The sequence below is a fragment of the Anas platyrhynchos genome, chromosome 28 (assembly GCF_047663525.1).
Source record: "Anas platyrhynchos isolate ZD024472 breed Pekin duck chromosome 28, IASCAAS_PekinDuck_T2T, whole genome shotgun sequence".
Taxonomy (NCBI): Eukaryota; Metazoa; Chordata; class Aves; order Anseriformes; family Anatidae; genus Anas; species Anas platyrhynchos.
Window position 1 is genome coordinate 837,834 of NC_092614.1, and position 18,494 is coordinate 856,327.

An 18,494-nucleotide genomic window follows, 5' to 3' on the forward strand; every position below is an offset into this window, starting at 1 on the left:
TGCCCCTTGCTCCCCACTCCCCAGTTTTGGGGTGTCCCAGGTGCCACGCAGCGCTGCCTGCCTGCAGGGGGGAAACTGAGGCACGGAAGGCTGGTGCAAAGCAATGGGGGGGGGTGCTGCTCCCTGGCCTCCAGGCAGGCGCACGGGAGCTGCTCCCAGTTCTGCTCATCTGGGGGGGGGCTGCCCCGGGTGCCTGCGGGAGCCGTGCAGGAGCCGCACAGCGGCTGTGCAAAGGACATGCAGCAGCCGTGCAAGGGGCATGCAGGAGCCGTGCAGGAGCTGTGCAAAAGCTGTGCAGGAGCCATGCAGTGTGCAGAGCTGTGCAGGAGCCGTGTGAGTGCTGTGTAGGAGCCGTGCATGAGCCATGCATGAGCTGTGAAGGAGGCATGCAGGAGCCATGCAGCAGCCATGCAAAAGTGGTGCAGCATCCGTGCAAGTGCCGTGCAGGAGCCGTGCAAAAACTGTGTAGAAGCCATGCATGGGCTGTGCAGAGCCATGCAGCAGGCATGCAGCAGGCGTGCAGCAGGCATGCAGGAGCTGTGCAGAGCAACACATAGCAGTGCAGCCCCGTGCATTGCCGTGCACCCCGGTGCCTCCCGGTGCCCCCCGGTGCCCCCCTCCCGTTCCGTCCCGCTCCCGCCTCCCCCCCCCAGTTCCCGCCGCGCCCGCACGTGCCGTGGGCGCGAGGGGGGCGTGGCCTCCCCGCGATGGGCGTGGCTTCGGAGGGCAGGGGGCGTGGCCGGCGGCGGAAGTGCGGGGGCGGGGCGGCGGCGGCCGTCGCCGGGGCGGAGGGAGGGGCGGCGGCGGCGGCAGGGGGGGGGGGCTCCCGCTGCGGGCCGGGCCATGCGGCGGCCGTAGCGATGCAGCGGGCGGAACTGCGGGACGGGGAGGCGGCGGCGGCGGCCGCGGCCTCGTACCGGGTGCTCAGCCGCCTGCTGGGCTATGGGGCCGCACCGGAGGCGGGCGCGGTGGCGGCGGGCGGCGGCGGCGCCGTTACCGGCGGGGCGGGCGCGGGGCCCACGGGCCCCGGCGGGGGGCGGCTGCCGCTGCCTCTGCCCCTCCCCGCCGCGGCGGCGGCGCTGCCGGGCGGCGGAGCGCTGCGGGGCCCCCGTCCGCCGCCGCAGCTGATGGTGTTCCGCAACGCGGCCGAGGGGCGGCCCGGCGAACCGGAGGACGGCGGCCCCGCGGCGGGCGGCGGCGGCGGAGAGGGCCCGGCGGCGGCCGGCACCGAGCTGCTGTGCCCGCGGCACCGCTGCGCCCTGGAGCCCAAAGCGGCGGCGGCGGCGGCGGCGGCTGCGGGGCGCTGGGGGCCGCCGGGGGGGCTGGAGCTGCAGCTGGCGGCGCTGGGGCTGCGGCCACCGGGGCTCGGCCCCAAGGGTCCCGGGGGGTGCCCGTGCCTCGGGCCGCCGCCGCCCGCCGGCCCCGCCGCCGAGGAGACGAGCGATGCGCTGCTGGTGCTCGAGGCGCTGGAGCCCGACGAGGCCGGCAGCGGCTCGGAGGAGGAGGCGGGGAGCCCCGACGGGCAGGAGCCGCCGCGCGGAGCCGCCCGCGCCACCGGGAGGAGCGGGACCGGACCCGGTGCCAGCCTCGGTCCCGGTGCCGGTGCCGGTCCCGGCCCTGTGCTGCCGCCGCCCGGGGCAGGCTGCAGGAAGGGCTCGCTGCGGGTCCGCCTCCGCCGCCTCTTCCGCACCAAGAGCTGCAGCGGAGGCTCGGCCGCCGGGGACGCCGCCGCCGCCGCCACCGGGAGCCGCCGGGCCGGGGACCTGCCCGCCTCGGCCGGGAGCCTGACCGATGTGTGCGGGGCCCGCGGCCGCGAGCAGGAGGCGGGCAGGTACGGGACGGGACGGGACGGGATGGGATGGGATGGGACGGGACGGGGGGGGCACCGATGGGGGTAATGGGGGGGGCACCGGGAAGCGGCCGCCCCCGGTCTGCCACCGGCTGCGGGACCGGGGAGGTCGGGGGGGGGTCTCCCGGGGGGCGCGGGATGCTTCAGGCTGGGGGAGCAGCACCGGGCAGACTGCTGAGGGGGGTGCAGGTGTGGGGGGCCCGGCCTGGGGGGCCTCCACCCCCGGTAAATGCACCCCAAGAGCGGCCTCTGGGGATGCTGAGCCACAATCTGGGGGCTCCCGGTGCCAGCCCCCGTTCCCTGCTGGGTTCCTGAGGGGCACGAGCCCGGCATTTGGGCTCTGGCCTTGGTGCTGTGCAGGGTGGGACCCGAGGAGGTGCTGGGGGGCCTGATCCTGGCACCCCTGTGTGGGGCTGGCTGCACTGTGGGGCTTTCCATCAGCCTCTTGCTCGGCTTCCCTGCACGGCTCAGAGGCCGCAGCGTTGGTCCAGCCTGGGCTTTGAAAGCTGCCCTTTGCCGGTGGCTCCCGTTCCCCCGAGAGGCTGGCACGGGAGGGCACGGCGGAGCCACCGGGTTCGTGGGCTCCGGCAGCAGCTGGCCCTGCACAGGGCGCTGAGCCTGGCACCGCCAGCACCGCCTGCAGCAGCGTCTCCGTCCCGTGGCTGCTTTTAGCAGCTGCCCCCTGCGTCTCGAGGCGCTGGGGTCAGTGTGGGTCCTGGATCACGTTGGTCTGAGTCGTTCACGCTGCTGTGTGAGCCTGGCTGTGCTGTGCTCCCAGTTCCAGCCTGGTGGCACCAAGGGGAGCGTTTCTGCAGAGGCCGTGAGCTGCTGGATGCCAACAGGAGAGGGCGAGGTGCCCTGGTGCTGTGCCAGCCCCGGCTGTGCTGCAGAGCCTGCTGCACCTCCGAGGGCCTCAAACTCCTCGCAGGAGGCAGGGAGAACCCTGCTGGGGCCTGGCTGCCTGCTTCTGGCCCTCCTGGAAGCAGCATTAAAGAACTGGATGGCCCCGGAGCGCTGTGGGGCTCCCAGGCAGCATCCCTCCAGGGTGGGCACGAAGCCCCTGCCAGGCTGGGCCCCGAGCTCCGGTCTGTGCCCACCGGGTGCTTTGGCCGTGAAGCTGTCATGGGGGGCAATGAGGCTGAAATTTCCCCCGTTGCAGCAGGGGAGGTGGCTTCCGAGGTGGGACAGCCCCAACTGCAGCGGCCCCTGGCCCGCAGCTGCTCGGAGCATCCGAGTGTGACCTCGTGGCAGGGTGCCGGAGTTTTGGGCACGGCTTCGTTTCCCACGACCAACCCAACGTGCCTCCACCAGCAGCGTGCCAGCTCGCCTGTAGTGACAGTGTTCTGCTAACGCACTTGTGGTTTTGTCACTCCTCACTCTTCTTGGTGACAAGAGCGAGGAGCCCGCAGGACTTCCCCGTGGTGGGCTGCTGGCTGCATCTCCTCGCAGAGCAGGAGGGAACCGTGGCCCTGCCTGGGCTTTCCCTTTTGCCGGGGAGTTTCATGGTCACTGCTGGGGGAAGTGCTGACTTCTCACGCTCCAGCGTCGTGGAACTGCTGTGCTAATTAGGATTTGAACAGAGGTTAGTTCAAGGTGCCTGCTGCAGCTGTTGTGGTTCGGGGACTTCTCCGCTGCCTCCAGCTTTGGGAGCCCCCTCGTGCTGAAGAGGCACGGGTGATGTGAGCGATGCTTTGTGTTCTGTGGGGTGCTGGTGGGCCCTGGTGCTCGGTGTTGGCCGTCCCCTGCCCGTTAACGGGAACGGGGTCAGCCAGGAGCCGTCCGTGCTGCTGAGTGTGTGGCTCCCCCCTGGGTGCTGCTGGTGAATATTGCTCTTGGCCTGCAGTGGATTTATTCTGGCTGTGCCTGGACATCACAGAACCAGCTCCCGGTGTGTGGAGCTGCATCCCGTAACGCCAGGCCTCGAGGCAGCACCGGGCAGCTCTGCCTCCCTCCTGCACACACGACTCAAAGCAAACCGGCCCCGGCTGGGCTCTGAGGTGTGAGCATTTTCACGGATGCAGCCTTGAAATCCTTACACTCTGGGAGAGAAGCCTCACATTCCACGTTTCATTTCCAAGCCGTTTTGGTAACGGTGGGGTGCCGGCATTGCTCCTTCCCCTCTGCTTTAGGACGTGGGAGCAGAGCAGCTGCTGTATTACAGGGTTTGCTGCTGCTGGCCCGCAGCGTGGCTTCGTGTCTGGCTGGTGAGTGGTGAATTGCTCCCCTTTGAGGGCAAAAAACCAGCCCTGGAGTAGGTACGAGAGGCTTGGCATGGAAACGCTTCCAGGCACTTCAGTGGGGTTTTGTGTATCGAGGCGCTGAGTTCTCTCAGCTCGTCTCGTGGCAGTCCTGCAGCGTTGGTTGTTTGCTCACAGCTGAGTGACCTGGAGACATTGCTGGAGAAGCACTCGGGGTGCCCTGCGAAGGGTCGGGGCGCACCCACCCATGGAGCAATCCTTCTGAGCGGGGTTTTTGGGTTGAGATAGCAGAGGTTGGACAGCTCCTGTCTCGTTTTTGGTTTGTGAGGCCATGTTCCCCTGCTCACCCGAGCTGTGGGGCCGTGCCCCCAGCAGCATTCCCTCTGCCTAGGTCTGTACAAAGCCCTTTGGTGCTGCAAGGGCTGGTCCCCTGCGTGGGGACAGCATGGGGGTAGCTGCAGCCTCGCTATAAAATCTGTTTTGGGAAGGAAGCTCCGGAGGAATTGCGGCTGTTCTCGGATGCCCATCGGCCTTCTCAGCCGTTCCCATCCCCTTTGATGCTCCAGGCTCAGCTTCCCGGCTCTCCGCCGCCTCCCGGCAGGTTTTGGGGAGGTGGCATCCTGCAGACACCACGCGAGGGCATTCGGTGTGCCGGCCGTGGGCACAGCCCGGGATTGCGCAGGGCCCCGACCTGTTTGTCTGAGAGGTTTGGCAATGCCTGGTCCAGAGGCACGGTGAGGAGCCTGTTGTGAAACAGCCGCTTGGCTCCGGTTACGATACTTGCTTGGGGTTTTTCTTTCCAAAGGCTTTATTAATTACCTAGTTAAGAGATTTGCTTAGTGGCAGGACGGAGACCTAGCTTTACTGGTTGTCTGTCCTACTTAAGCCAGCGCGCTGCTCCAGGAGCCGAGCGAGCAGGCGGCGTTGGGCTGCCTCGAACCCCGGTAAATCCTGGTGAAGGCTCTCCCAGCCTGGGAGATCAAACGGCGTTTTTTCTTTTTTTGGGATGCACCGAGCCTCCCCATCCCTATTCATGATGTTTTTTTTTTTTCTTATTTCCCACAGGAAACACAGACTGACAAGAACTCAAAGTGCCTTTTCCCCGGTTGTTTTCAGCCCCCTCTTCACAGGTAAGGATTGGAGAGGTGTACGGTTGGGTCTCGCTGCCCCTCTCCTCCCCTCCTAAGCCGTGACCCTGGGGGCAGCCCCGGTGTCCTGCGTGGCCTCAAACCCGACCCAGGAGGAGCTGCAGAGGACGGGGATGTTTCACATCAGCACTTTGCAGTTTCTCCTGTGGAGACGTGGGTCTGAGCTGTGCCGGAGGCGAGGCTCCTTCCTTCACGGGGGTGTTTTACTCCGGTGGTTTGGGGGCTCCCTGTGGGGCTCGGGCTGTGCCCGTGCGCCCCTCCTGTGGTCCGAGGGGAGCCAGCAGCTGCGGGGCTGAAACCGCCCGGTGGGGCAGCAGCTCCCCAGCAGCTGCCGCTCTCTGCCCGCTTCCTGCTGGTTTCTGGCCTTCCTCTTTCTGCTGGGGGAAGCTGGCTGCTTTATAAATGGCACGAGGGGGAAGTCCTGCGCTGCTGGCGGCTGATACCGAGAGCCTGCTGCTCACGGTCATGTGCCTGGGGCTTTCTCAGTGAGAGCTCCCCAGCTGCGGGGCTCGGGTCCTCCGTGGGTGCCTTAAAACCCACAGGGAGCAGGGCTGGGGGCACGAAGGAGGTGTCACAGAGCTCAGGAACAAAGTGAACGCGTGTCGAGGGGCTTGCTGCAGGGCTCAGGACTTGCAGGTTCTCGTGGCTCCTTCAGCCCTGCAGGGATGGAGTCGTCGGGGGGTGATGGGGCTGTGCCGGTGCCGCTCTCATCCCGGTTCTGGTAGCAGGGCAGCGTGGGGAGGCTGCTCCCTGCGAGATGTGACTGGTTTTGTGTGTGCCACACGTGTGTGTTCAGCAAATCCAGGCTGGTGGAAGCAGAAGCTGCTCCCGGCACCGTCAGCTGTCGCTAGGGGAAGCTGCGGGCAGGGATCTGCGGCTCTCGTGCCTCCTGCTGACGGCGCTCCGTGGCCGTGCGTGCTGAGCGTCCCGGCTTCAAAGGAATATTTAACAGAGGGGAGAGCGTGGGGTGGGCAAGTTCCTGCTCTAAATCTGGGAGGCTGCTTTAATTGCTAGCTTATCCCATTAAATGTTCTTAAAATGGCTCGTGTCAGTTTTTGCAAGCCGGTGGAGTGGTGGCGGTGTCCTCCAGGAGCTGTTCCTGTGCCAGCATCCCCAGAGCGAACGTGTCTGCTCTGTCACCGCTTTCATTTGTTGGTGACTTCGGCCTTACCCAGCTGAGGTCTGCGTGTTGAGGATTTCTGAGGCTGGGGCTGCAAAAAGACTCAGCTTGCTTGGGGTTCCTGGTGACTTTCCTCCAGGTCAGCGCGAGGGCCGAGCTGGGGCTCACAGAGGTCCTTGGGGAAGCTGTCCCTGCCTCCAGTGACCCCTTCTCGGGTGTGCTGGGCTGCAGGGGCACGTGGCTGCCATCGCTGCTGCTCGGGGAAGGGTTTGAAAGCCGGGCTGCTGCAGCCCCCTTGGTCTCATCACACTTTGTTTGTGCAAGGCGAGGCGCCCAGCCTACGTGGCCGCTTTATTGGTAGGGCGTGGAAATGAAAGGCTGGCTGCGTGCGTGTGCACCCACACCCATCGCTCCCCCAGGGAGACGGTGCCGTGGATAATAACCAGGCCTAAATACCCCTCGTAACGCTGCTCATTAGCAGATAGGCCTTCCACAGGCAGGGGGGAGCTGAGTCAGTGCTGCCCTGCGCGACAAATACCCGGAGGTGCTGACCGAGGGGCCGGGGAAGGGTTTCCATCTGGAGCAGATTTGGGGCTCTGAACCCAGGAGTTGAAGTCTGACAGTCCCTGGGACCGTGGTTCAGGTGTGTGTGGTGCTCTGGTGTTGGTTCGTGACAGCTGGGTTCGATTTTGGTATTTTGGAAAGTTCCTTGGCGGTGCTAACCCCGCTCAGTCCTCTCCCCAGGGGTTAGCTGGTTTCCTTCTGGTTCTGTGTTTGATGCTGATGGTTTAACCTTGATTTCATGGCTTCGTTTTTCTCCCATGAATTCAGATTAATTTTAGGCTTTGTTGGTTTATGCTGGACATCTCGGTTTGTGTCGTCCTTTTCCCAGAAGTGAATTAATTCCAACTGGAATTAACAGGAGTGTTATCCCGGGATAACACGTGCCCGGGAGGTGCAGCACTGACAGTCTTGCTCTGCCAACCTGCAGGTGAAACGGTGTCACTGGTGGACGTGGACATCTCCCAGCGAGGACTGACCTCCCCTCACCCTCCAACGCCGCCGCCTCCTCCACGACGAAGCCTCAGCCTGCTAGGTACGGCCCCGTGCCTCTCGAGAGCCCGTCCGTGTGTCTGTCAGGAGCACGGGAGCTGTCTGTCTGCCCGTGCTGCTCCCCCTGCCCCAGCAGGATTTCTTGCTGCTGCTGCTGGTGCTGGTTTTTCTTGGAGATGGGGCAGGAGGGGAGGGTTGTGGTGGAGCCGTGCGAGGTGGGACGTGAGGTGCTGGTGTCGCAGTGTCTCCTGCCCATGAAAACATCCCTCCCTCCATCCTTCCCTCCCTCCCTCCCATTGCCTGCCCTGGCTGGTTCCCTCCCCTGCCTCTGTGGAAGGGAGGCTTTGGGGAGGACGGTGCCAGGAGCTGCTCTGTGGAGGAGGCTCCCCTCTGAGCTTAGCACCCGTCAGCCTCGGTGAGGTGAGCAGCACCCGAGCGCACATCCCATGTGCTAGGGCAGTGTTGTGCCTGCAGAGCCACCTGTAAATGCTGTCCTGTGCTGCTGCCTGGAGGGAGCTGGGCTGGGGAAATAACTCCTCCTCTCCAGGTGTGTGCACAAACCTCTGAGGTGCTGAGGATGGGGTCCCTTTGGCACCGCAGCGGTGCCCTGCTCTCAGGAGCTGGCGGAGCACTGTGAGCTCTCCAAGAAGAGCTCCATCTTCTGCTCCAGGCTGTGCTCGGTGCTGGTTTGCTCAGCAGTGCAGGGCTCGCTCGCTTTCTGTTTTCTGAATGTCTCTCGCCTCTGTTCTCTCCTAGATGATATCAGTGGGACGCTGCCTACATCTGTCCTAGTGGGTCCGATGGGGTCTTCCCTGCAGTCTTTCCCTCTGCCTCCGCCTCCTCCACCCCATGCCCCAGGTCAGCTTAGCTTTAGCAGCAAGGCTTTGGTTCTCCAGGGATTTGGACTTTGCAGCTCTCCTTGGTAAACTTTAAGGCTGCACTTCAGACTCTAACAGCAGCGGTGCTGCCTGCTCAGGGACACGCGGTGCTACTGACGGTGTGCCATTGTGGCAAGGCTCTGCTTTCCTGGCCTTGCTCCTTTGTTTGCTGTGTGCTGTGGCTCTTTTGTTGCCCCCCGGTCGTTTTCCTGAAGCTTGTAATCACGCCAGCTTTATTCTCAGTTCAGCATCTCCCATTTTCTCTGCTTCTTCTTGGGCTCAGCAGAAGCACAGCCCCTGGCTGTGGACGGGTCCCTGTGCCTTGGTGTCGGCAGTGTCAGGCAGCAGCTGTAGGAGCAGGGCTTAGCTCAGGAGCCCAGGCTCTAACCAGCACGTGAGGATGTTCCTTACGCAACTCCCCTTTGGTTTTCAGTTTCCTGCCCTTCAGGACCCACGGGGCTTTAATTGCCCCCTTGTTATGAGCTAAGGTGTTGGGATGGGTTAATTCCTTCCAGCTGGTGCCACCTGGCACTTCCCCCGGCTTCCCTCCAAGCTGGCTGAAGGAAATAGGTGAGGGCTCCGAGTGAGTCACCTTGGAAGAGCCAGGTGGTGACTGCTGCCGTGTCCTTCACGAGGACGCTGTCCTCCTGTCCATCAGTCCTGCCTCCTCAGCTCCTGCCCTGCCCTCTGGAGCCGGGCGTGCCGGGGGACGGGGCGGCTCGGTTTTGGGGCGAGCTCCCGAGGGGTGACCGTGTCCCCGGCCGTTTCTCCCTCTGCAGACGCCTTCCCCCGGATCGTGCCCCTCCGGCCCATGGAGACGGCGCCCAGCCAGCCCGCCCCCCACCTCCAGTGCCCCCTGTACCGGCCGGACTCGAGCAGCTTCGCAGCCAGCTTGCGGGAGCTGGAGAAGGTAACGTCCTGGTGGGGGGTGCTGGCAGCACAGCACCTCGGGAGGGGGAGGCTGCAGGTCTAGGCTGTGGTTTTGGGGGCTGGCCAGGAACAGAAGTTTAAGGCAGGGCCAGAAAACACCACCTGCCTTTTTCCCAGTGAGGTCTTTGAGTTTAGGGCAGCATCCTTCATGTGTGGAAGAGCTGCCATGGTCACATCTGTTCTTGCACTGCTTCTGGGTGCTGGATGTGATGTCGCTCCTGGATGGGAAATCACCGAGTCCTAACCATCCGTTTTCCTGCTGAATGGAACCAGAAACTTAAATTTTGGGATTAAAAGTGAACTAACGATAACAAATTGTGCAGTTTTTGGTTGGTGATGCAGTCCTCCTTGCTCGTATTCTGCTGACGTTCCGTGTCTCGCTTCCGCAGTGCGGGTGGTACTGGGGGCCCATGAACTGGGAGGACGCGGAGATGAAGCTGAAAGGGAAGCCGGATGGGTCCTTCCTGGTCCGAGACAGCTCTGATCCCCGCTACATCCTGAGCCTCAGCTTTCGGTCGCAGGGCATCACCCACCACACCCGGATGGAGCACTACAGAGGTAAGGGCCCTGGGGAGCACTGGGGGGGTGGTGGCTGTGGGCAGCCTGGTCTTAAGGTCCCAAATCTCTGCCCAAAGCATTGATGCAGCAGAAAAGAGGGAGCAGCAGCAGCGTGTCCTCACGCTGTGTCCTGCATTTAACCCTGCTGTCTGTGCCTTGGGCACAAGTTTCCTTAAAGCTATGAAAAATTGGGGAATAGAGGAGTTCCCCACGCCCCTTTGGAAAAGTGAGCTTGAAGGGAATGGTGATGGGGAGCTCTGAGATGCCCCATCAGCAAGATGTGATGTAGCAGGGGCCATCGTTTGCAGCTGTCCGATTCCCCAAACGGAGCTGGTTTCCCTGTGAGATGAGAGGGAATCTGACCCCACAGCTCGGCACCTTGCTTTGTTCTGCAGGGGGGGGGACGCTCGGCAGCGGTGCCAGCTGCCCTCGGAGCAAGGCGAAAGTTTCAGCTCTGCTGCTGTGGGCGTTTGTTCTGAGAACCTTGTGGTGTTTGCGCCCTTTCTTCCTGCCATGTGCTGTCGTGCATGGGGTCTGTCTCACCTCGCCCACATGCTTTTTCTGCTCATCTTCAGATGTGGTTTTCCGTATCGAACCCCAGCGCAGGCAGCTGCCCTCGGGCCGAGCAAAAAAGCCTGAGAAGGCTCAGCAGGGGCGGGGGGAAGGCATCGTCAGGGCTCTGGACCTGCCCTGTACCCAGTGGGCAGGCTGTAATAACAGCTGCCTGCAGAGCACTGTCATTAGGTGTGCTGCCAAATGATGGGTTCTGCGGCTTCCCAGGCAGCTGCTGGAGCAAACAGGGGTTTGTGACCTTTCGGGGCAAAGCTCCCCCGTTCCCCCTTTTTGCCCTCGCTCTGGGGGTGTCGCTGTGTCACCCCCCTCCGTGAGCACTGCTAGAGCTGATCGACCCAGCAGAGGTTCTGGTCTTGAGCCCCTCTGGTGGGAAGGTGCCCCAGCCTTAATTGTAGCCTGTCTGGAGCTGGGTGCCCTGACCATTGCGTAAGGAGGGCTGACTTTCATCACCCTGTCCTTGGGGAACCTGTAAGCAGCACTTCCAGCTGGGGGAGATGTGAGGTCGGCTGCACAGAGGATGCTTGCTCATAACTGAGCTTCGGATCCACCTGCTGCTGCTGCTGTTCCTTGCTTTGGGGCTGGGGTGCTCGTTCTCAGAGCTCCCTTAGCCAGGTGTCCTTCCCTCCTTTCCCTCAAACTGCATTTTTTGCTGCACGTGGTGAAGGCTGGTGCTGCCACCATCCCCCCAGCAGCGTTTCCAGCCATGGCACTGCATCAAGAACTTCATTCCTGGGTCCAGTGCTTCTGTCTGTGTCCATGGCTCTGTGCTCGCCCTGGGCTGGCTGCCTTGTGCTGAATGCACTGCAGCAGCGCGCAGAGCTCTGATAAACCATGGAGATGACAAATGGTGGGGCTGAGGGAATGGTAAAGAGATAAATGCTTGACCTTCAGGTTTCAGATACTTGAGAGGAAGAAAACATAATTCTTTTTTTTTTTTTTTTGAGAGCTGAGTAGGCAGGCGGGGAGGCTGGTGTTTGTGCAATAACCCCCCAGTGATTGTCCTTTGCATCTACTTGCCACTTGTAAGGGCTGATTCAGATCAGAGATTGCTGCTGCCTGAATGTTTAGCAGGTGCTGACCTGGAGCAGCAGTGCCTCCTGCGTCAGGTGGCGGTGCCAGCCGGGCTGCAGCTCTTAGGGGCTGTCACCTGGCCTTTAACACACCAGTCCCACCAGTAAGTACCTCTTCCTGCCGCCGGTGCTCCTGTAACGTGAAACCCTTCTGTTCTCTTGGAAGGGACCTTCAGCCTGTGGTGCCATCCCAAGTTCGAGGACCGCTGCCAGTCTGTGGTGGAGTTCATAAAGAGAGCGATCATGCACTCCAAAAACGGGAAGTTTCTTTACTTCCTGCGATCCAGGGTCCCAGGTGAGTGTCCCGCTGGGTCTGGGGATGACTCTTGCTCTGTGGTTAGCTGCTGGCGTGTGCTGGAGACAGCTTGGTTCAGCTTTTGTCTACTCCATCCCTCAGCTGCTTGGCTAGTACAAAAAAAAGCTGCTCCCTCTGCCAGTTACTTGGCTACCAAAGCCCAGCTGCCTTCCCTCCCCCAGTCTCGGGGCTGCTTTGCTGAGAACCCTCCCCGTGCTTTGCAGCTTCCCAGTTCTCCCTTTGCTGAGACCCACCTGGGGCTGCCGAGAGGAGAGGCATTAACTGGGGTGTGTGGGAGCACTTCCAAGAGGAGCTAAATGGGAGCCTCGAGTGGTGGATGCTGTGGGTTCAGGGTCCCCGGGGGGACCGTGGTGCCAGGGCACATCCACAGGCAGGTGCCTGCAAGCACGGGGGAGCGTTGGGAAGCTTTGCTGGAGCACGTTTGATTGCGTGATGCTGGGATTGCAGAGTGCTTCTTCTCCCATCCAGCAAAGCCTGGGCCTGAATGGGCTCACATCTGCCTCCTGCGAGAGCCAGGCTGGCAACTGGGTCAGCGTCTTCATCAATTTTTTTTTTCTGGTTTTTGACTCAGCTGTCATTGCGTGTCAGAAAGCCAGCTGAAAATCCAGCGTAAAGGAAAGGGGAGAGCCTGCCAAGTGAACAAATATGCCCCTTACTCGGGAGGGAGCAGGAGCTGCAGGGAGGGTGGGAGGTGATGCTTGAGCAGAGCCCCAGAGCAGGAAGGGGAACGCGGCTGCGGTGAAGCAGAGGGGCAGGACCGGGCTGGGATGTTCCTGGCTTCAGAATGGCTCTGGCTCGCCCTCGGGATCGGAGCAGAGCTGGAGTCATGGCCCAGACCTGTTCAGTGTTGCCCCCTGCTGCAGAGGTGGCCGATAGCTGGAACCTGACCTGTAACGTGGCCATGCTTTCGGGGAGGAGAAGGCTGCGAAGCTACTGCTGCCGTGTGTCCTGCCTCCAAGGGATTCCTTCAACTTAAAAATACAAAACCACTTCACCTTCCCAATCCGCAGCCCTGCTCCCCTTGGGAACAGAGCTTTGTGGACTCGCCAGCTCTACAGGCAAATGCCTTCGCAGAAAGGATTTGCTCTAGAAAATGTCTTTCAAAGAGGAAAAGGAGCCCCTGAGCTGCGCCCTGCACCTGATGGAGGGTCCCTTGCCACCGGGGGGTCCCTCGCTGCCTGGTGCCAGCCCCACTCCTGCTCCTGCGCCCCTCTGTCCGCGTGCGGCCGCGGTCCTGGGCGCTGCTCGGGGCTGCTTTGCCTCGATGCCTGCTCTTTAGTGGGAGAATATTTAGGATCTGCAGCTCCCCGGCGTGCTCGTTCGTGCTGTGCTCCTGCTGAAGTGCTGCTGGCCTCCCGGAGGAGGGGGATGTTTCCAGCGAGCTCCTGGCGCTGGGGCACGCGGCCAGCACAGCGTGCAGAGCTCGTGCTGCGGCCCTGTCGCTGCTGGCTGCGCTCCCGGAGGCTGATTCCTTTTTGGTAGAATAAGGAGGGAGGGGGGGGGAACCCGGCCTTCAATTGATTCCTGTTCTTTGCTTTCTCAAAAGCTGGCTCACAGCTTCCTGAGCTGCCTGGAGCAGTTCTGAGCCCATCTTAGTGTGAAGAGCTTTCCCTTTTCTCCTTTCACTCGGTTGCCCTCAGAGACAGGCCAGCAGGAGGGGGTTAGAGTGTAACTAGCTCTGAATCCTTCTGTAAAGACAGATAAAACCTTACCCTGTGAATGAGCCCGGCTCCCGTAGATCCTTTCTGGTGCTCCTGCTGACCTCTCGGTTCTGCGGGCTTGATTGTTGCTCTTAACTCGGGGGGAGGAGGTTGTGGGGCGGGGGGCAGCTGGAGGCAGCCCCTTTTCAGCCGTGCCGGGCTGCTCCCTGCGTGGGGAGCTGGCTCTGCCGGGGCTGCTCCCGCCTCTGCCTTTGTGCCCAGCCTCGTGACCCCAAGAATGAGCAACTCCTGCGCAGCTTGAGCTGTCCAAACCCCCGGCCTTTCAGTGCCTCCATACAGCTCCCCAAAGGGCTGCGCAGAGCAAAACGGACATGCCGGTCACGCTGCCTGCCTTTCCCTTTGGCTTTCTGCTCACCGCTGGTCCTGGGGGAGAGGAGGTTAGGGGTTGGCAGTGTCCTGGATCCCTGGTGGATGCAGGAGCCCTGTGAGGAGAGCTGGAGGGAGCTGCTGCAGCCTGGTGAGGGAGGCTGGAGGTAGCTCGTGGTATTGCCCGTGTTCGGCCAGTGCTGAGCTGCCTGGGCACAGCCTCACAGAGCTGGGGCTCCCCGGGACCAGCGCTTCCTCTGGGGACCGGTTACAGTTTGTATCTGGCACAACTCTTCTCCAATATCGCTTTCTTCCCAAAGGTCTCCCCCCGACACCCGTCCAGCTCCTGTATCCAGTCTCCAGGTTCAGCAACGTCAAATCCCTTCAGCACCTTTGCCGCTTTCGGATCCGGCAGCTGGTCCGGATCGACCACATCCCCGAGCTGCCGCTGCCCAAGTAAGTCCTGAGGATTTTGGGGAGAAGTTGCTTTGGCTTCGTCTGCCACTCGGCATGGCAGGCAGGAGACCTCTGTGTTGGCAGCAGGGGCTCTGGGAGGGAGCAGTTGGTGCTTTTGGCCTCGGGTCAGCAGGATGAAGGTGTTACAGCCACTGCCAGGAGCGTGGGCTCTGGTTCCTGCTGGGGGAGAGGCTCTGCTCCCCCCTTTGCAGAGGCTGGCGTGGCCGTGGCTCGGGGCTGAAGCTCCTGCCCTGCCTTCCCCAGGCCCCTGATCTCCTACATCCGCAAGTTTTACTACTACGACCCCCAGGAGGAGGTGTACCTGTCGCTGAAGGAAGCCCAGCTCATCTCCAAACAGAAGCAGGAGGCCGAATCCTCCACGTAGCGAGGCCGGCGGGCCCCTCGTGTTGCTGTCACTGAAGGTACGTGCGTGCTGCTGGGCCCGTGGGGCGCGGCCTCAACCAGGCCGCTCCCTCTGACTGCGAAGGAAAAGGCAAAATCCTCCCTGAGGAGGCTGTCTGCTCCCACCAGCCGCCTTCTTTTACTTCTGGGGAGACGAGCAAGGCTTCTGCCGCTTGCTTGTGCCTGTTTTGTGCCTTCACAGGCCTGTGAAGCCAAACCCCAGGGGTCTGGGACAGATTCGGCCCCATCGGGCGGGCTGCTTGATGCCTTTCCTCTCTCTCTCCCCTGCCAGGAATTTGGTTGTTGCCATCCAGAAGCCCAAGTCAGGCAGTGGTGGGGACGAGGCCCGTGAAGGTGAAGCCTGCTTCTGCGGTGTGACTTCTGCTCTCAAGCTCTTTCATCAAGAGAAGAGGGCTCAAGACTCCTAAGAAGCACAGCAGAAGGGGACCGAGGGTCTCGGCTCCTGGCTGAGGGCGAGGGGGCCTCGGAGGCAGCTGAGCCCAGCTCGCGGACTCCTGGCAGAACAAAGAATGTCGCGGCACTCTGTACGAGCTGTGGAAAGTTTTATTTTTGATGTCTTCATTTTTATTTTTATTTTTTAATTTCGGTTTATTTTCAGCATGAGAAACACTGTCTTATGATCAGCTGAATTTTATTATCCTCCCTTGGAAACTTCGAGGTGAGGAGAGAGAAGGGGACTCTCTGGGAAGATCGCCTGCTCTGGGCACTGTGTTGGGACTGCTCTGCGGAGGGGAGGCAGCTGGAGCCAGGACCTCAGCAGTTCCCCAGAGCAGCCTCAGGGGAGCACGGGGCACGGCTCCCCTGCTCCCTGCCATCTGGAGAAGAGGGCCAGGCCTCGTCCCGGGCAGCCGGGCTTTGCAACTGGACATGCAGGATGGCCTTAAATAAAGCTGGGCCCGAGGAAGGAAAAGCCCACGAGCCATTCGGATGTCCTGGAGCCGTCTGCCACACGGCGTGGCCGCTGCTGCAGCGGGGAGCGAGGGCTGCCCCTCGGGGGGGGCGGCGTTCCCCTCGGCAAACACTGGAAGATTTCACTGGAAGGTGGCAGGGCTGTCGCTGGGACCTCGGCAGCAGCCCGTGGACCGAAGGTACCTGCCGGAGTGATCCCGGGACATGCACTTTGAGCCTCTCTGCTGGCTGTCTCTAGAAGCTGTGAATGAAGTGGCTTTCTACTGAGGTGTGGAGGGTCCCCATCGGTGGCTGCTGGGGCATGGAGGTCTCTGGGGTGACTTGGAGCAAGGAGCAGCTGAGGGTTCTTCTGAGGGTTCTGGAGCTCGCTGCTCCCCCTTCCTGGGATGTCCGTGGAGCCACAGCAGCTCAGGACCAGGACACCGGGAGGGCCGGCAGCTCGTGCTGAGCTGCTGGGCTTAGCTCTGGCTGCAGCACCCGCGTCCCTCTCGGTCCTGCTCTGTTTCATCCATCGCAGCAGCTGCAAAGAGTTTGCATTTCCTGGTGAAGTTTAAAGCTTGCCTGAAGCGATGCTGAGGATTCTCAAAGGATCTTTTCTCCTGCGTTGAAACCAGCCCGTGTTCTGGGGTGACAGAAACGCCCCCGTCCCACAACCACGATGCTGTGTGTGGCCTGGGTCTGCGGATGGGGTCAGTGCCCCGTGAGCTGGATGCGGTTGTTCGGGAGCTGCTGGACTTTGTTCTCGCCCCGCGGAATGATCGATGTCCTTGAATTAGGCACAGTCCTGTGGATCTTAAAGCAGCCTTGAAAAAATCCCGATTGTCTGCCTATGCCAAGTGCTGCTGCGAAGGGTGCTAACTAATCCTGCTCTCCCTTTCTGAACCACCACCTCTGGCCTCGCTTTCAGTCTTGGATAAAAAAAAAAAAAGTTTTTTACAAGATTTGGCTTCCAGATGAAACCAATAATCTTCAAAATCTGTAGACATACCTCACTGGACACTACCCGCTGCTGGTTGTGTTGTGTCGTCGGGTGTCAGGACGGGGCGGCTGCCCCACAAGGTGCTGGCGTTTGTCCCCCTGCAGCCCTTGCTGCGTCCCCCCCCCCTGTAGCCCCCCAGCTCCTTCCAAGCCATCAGCCTGCAGAAGGGGCAGCTGCTCCGACCAACGCACAGCACAACGGGGGGAGGCAGCCGTGGCCTTGTGCAAGGGAAACCTGACCATCAGAGCCCCGAATATCAGCTCACCCGGCCCTGCTGCCCCTCAGCTGCTCGCAGGCTGAGGGTTTGGATCTTCCAACTTACCCGAATGCTGGAACAGAAAATCCTCCCCACAGCCACGGCTGGGCTGATGCCTCAAGTGTCTTACGCTGCACCCACAAAGCAGGAGTGCGCCCCATGCAAAGGTCTGCGAGGCTTCCACCCCCCCAAAGGAGACCCCAGAGATGAGGACATGAGGGCATGGGGTCGGTGACGTTCTCCTGGCTGTGACCTCCTGGCCAGCAGCGTGACCTGGGGGAGCTGTGAATGTCCCCTTGTCACAAGCGTTTCCTAGGCGTGGTGGTGGCAGCATTTTTGTTCCGTTTCTGGTCTGGTCTGGGGGTAGTTGGGCATTGCTGGTGCAATAACGGCTGGGTTTGGGAAGGGGAATGGCCAGACTGGGGGAGCAGCAGCACTGGGATGGGGCATGGGGCCGGCTGTGCCCTCAATGGGGACAAAAACGCACAAACCCGCTCTGCAGTGGCAGCAGGGTGGGACAGCCCCCGTGTCCATCAGGAGCTCCGTGACACCCCTGTCCCTAAAACACCCCGGCTGTGGGGCAGCTGCTGGGTGCTGCCCGGCTGTGCTGCTGCGCCTGTCCTCGTGCCAGGGCGCTGTTTGCCTGGCACTTCTCAGCTCAGCATCGATCTCCTTTCGCGGCCAAGGGAAGGGGAAGAAGAGGTCAGCGTGGTTTGTCTGGGCAGCCTCGTGCCCCCCGTGCTGCTGGGGGGGGAGCAGAAGGGGGCCGAGCACCCAGAAACCTCCTCCTGCCCCCCCGGGCACGCGGCACCTTACATATCGATCCCAATTTAAACCCCAGAGATTTTCTCGTGGAAGTGTTTTCTGTGTGAGCACGTGCAGGGAGGCAGCGAGCTGGGGGCAGTGCAAGGCTGTGCCCCCCCCAGGAGGCTTGGTGATGCTCAGGGGACCCCTTTTTGGGGAGCCCTTTGGGGGCTCCCCAGCAGCAGGACCCCCAAGGGGCACCTTCCAGCCTTTGGCCTCATTCCGTGCAGTTAACATCCGACACCTGCATGGATTTACACTGAGCCCAAGGCTGAGCCTGCCCCTTGGGGGGCCGGGTGCCCACCCCCAGCCTTTACCTGGGAAATAAATCCCTGGTGGAAGCTGGGGGGGGCTCCCAGGTGGAAACGGAGCCGAGGGCAGGAGCAAAGGGCAGCAAGCAGCAGGGCTGGGGGGCTCCGACCGGGCACCGCCTCCCATAGAAATGCAGCTTTGCTTAATTTTCTTTTGATTTTTATTTTATTTTGTGTGTGTGTGTGCTTAATTTATTAAAATAGTTGCTGTATAATTTATTTTCATAAACTATATTAAAAAAAAAAAGTTACTAAATGGTTAAAAAAAAAAAAAAGAACAGACTTGCAGGCCAATCTTTCAGAAGAAGAAATGTTTTTTGATATAACACGCCGAATGCACTTTGGGTGCGTTTGGTTATTTTTGGGGGCGGGGGGGGGGGAAGCCTGGCTGTACTGGGGGCTGTCTGTAAATATTGTGTTCATAGGCATGTTGGGCATCCCGTGGGGAAGCTGGGGTGAAGCTCCCAGGTTTTGTAAGCGGGCAGTGGGGGAGCGCTGCCCTCGGTGTTTGTAACTCCTTTTTAGCGTCGTTTTGAGCCCTGGTTTTTTGTTTTTTTGGTTTGGGGGGGGCGGGAAGGGAGAGAGCGGGGGCTTGAAATAAAACGATTGGAAATTGTTCGGTGCTGTGTGGTGCCT

General features: G+C 61.4%; 1 protein-coding gene across 2 annotated transcripts; it reads left to right on the top strand.

Moving 5' to 3' along the window:
* Positions 1–771: 771 nt before the first annotated feature.
* Positions 772–16,618, top strand: SOCS7 (suppressor of cytokine signaling 7). Of its 2 annotated transcripts, XM_038168781.2 has the most exons (10): positions 772–1,831; positions 5,113–5,177; positions 7,307–7,411; positions 8,125–8,226; positions 9,026–9,156; positions 9,566–9,734; positions 11,544–11,672; positions 14,041–14,176; positions 14,441–14,598; positions 14,871–16,618. In XM_038168781.2, the coding sequence occupies exons 1-9, from the start codon at positions 861–863 to the stop codon at positions 14,559–14,561; spliced, it is 1,929 nt and encodes a 642-aa protein (XP_038024709.2). In that variant the 5' UTR covers positions 772–860; the 3' UTR covers positions 14,562–14,598; positions 14,871–16,618. The 2 variants fall into 2 exon arrangements, with proteins under 2 accessions (XP_038024709.2, XP_038024710.2); XM_038168782.2 differs by lacking the exon at positions 8,125–8,226 and having other exon boundaries at positions 773–1,831.
* The last annotated feature ends 1,876 nt before the right edge of the window (positions 16,619–18,494 follow it).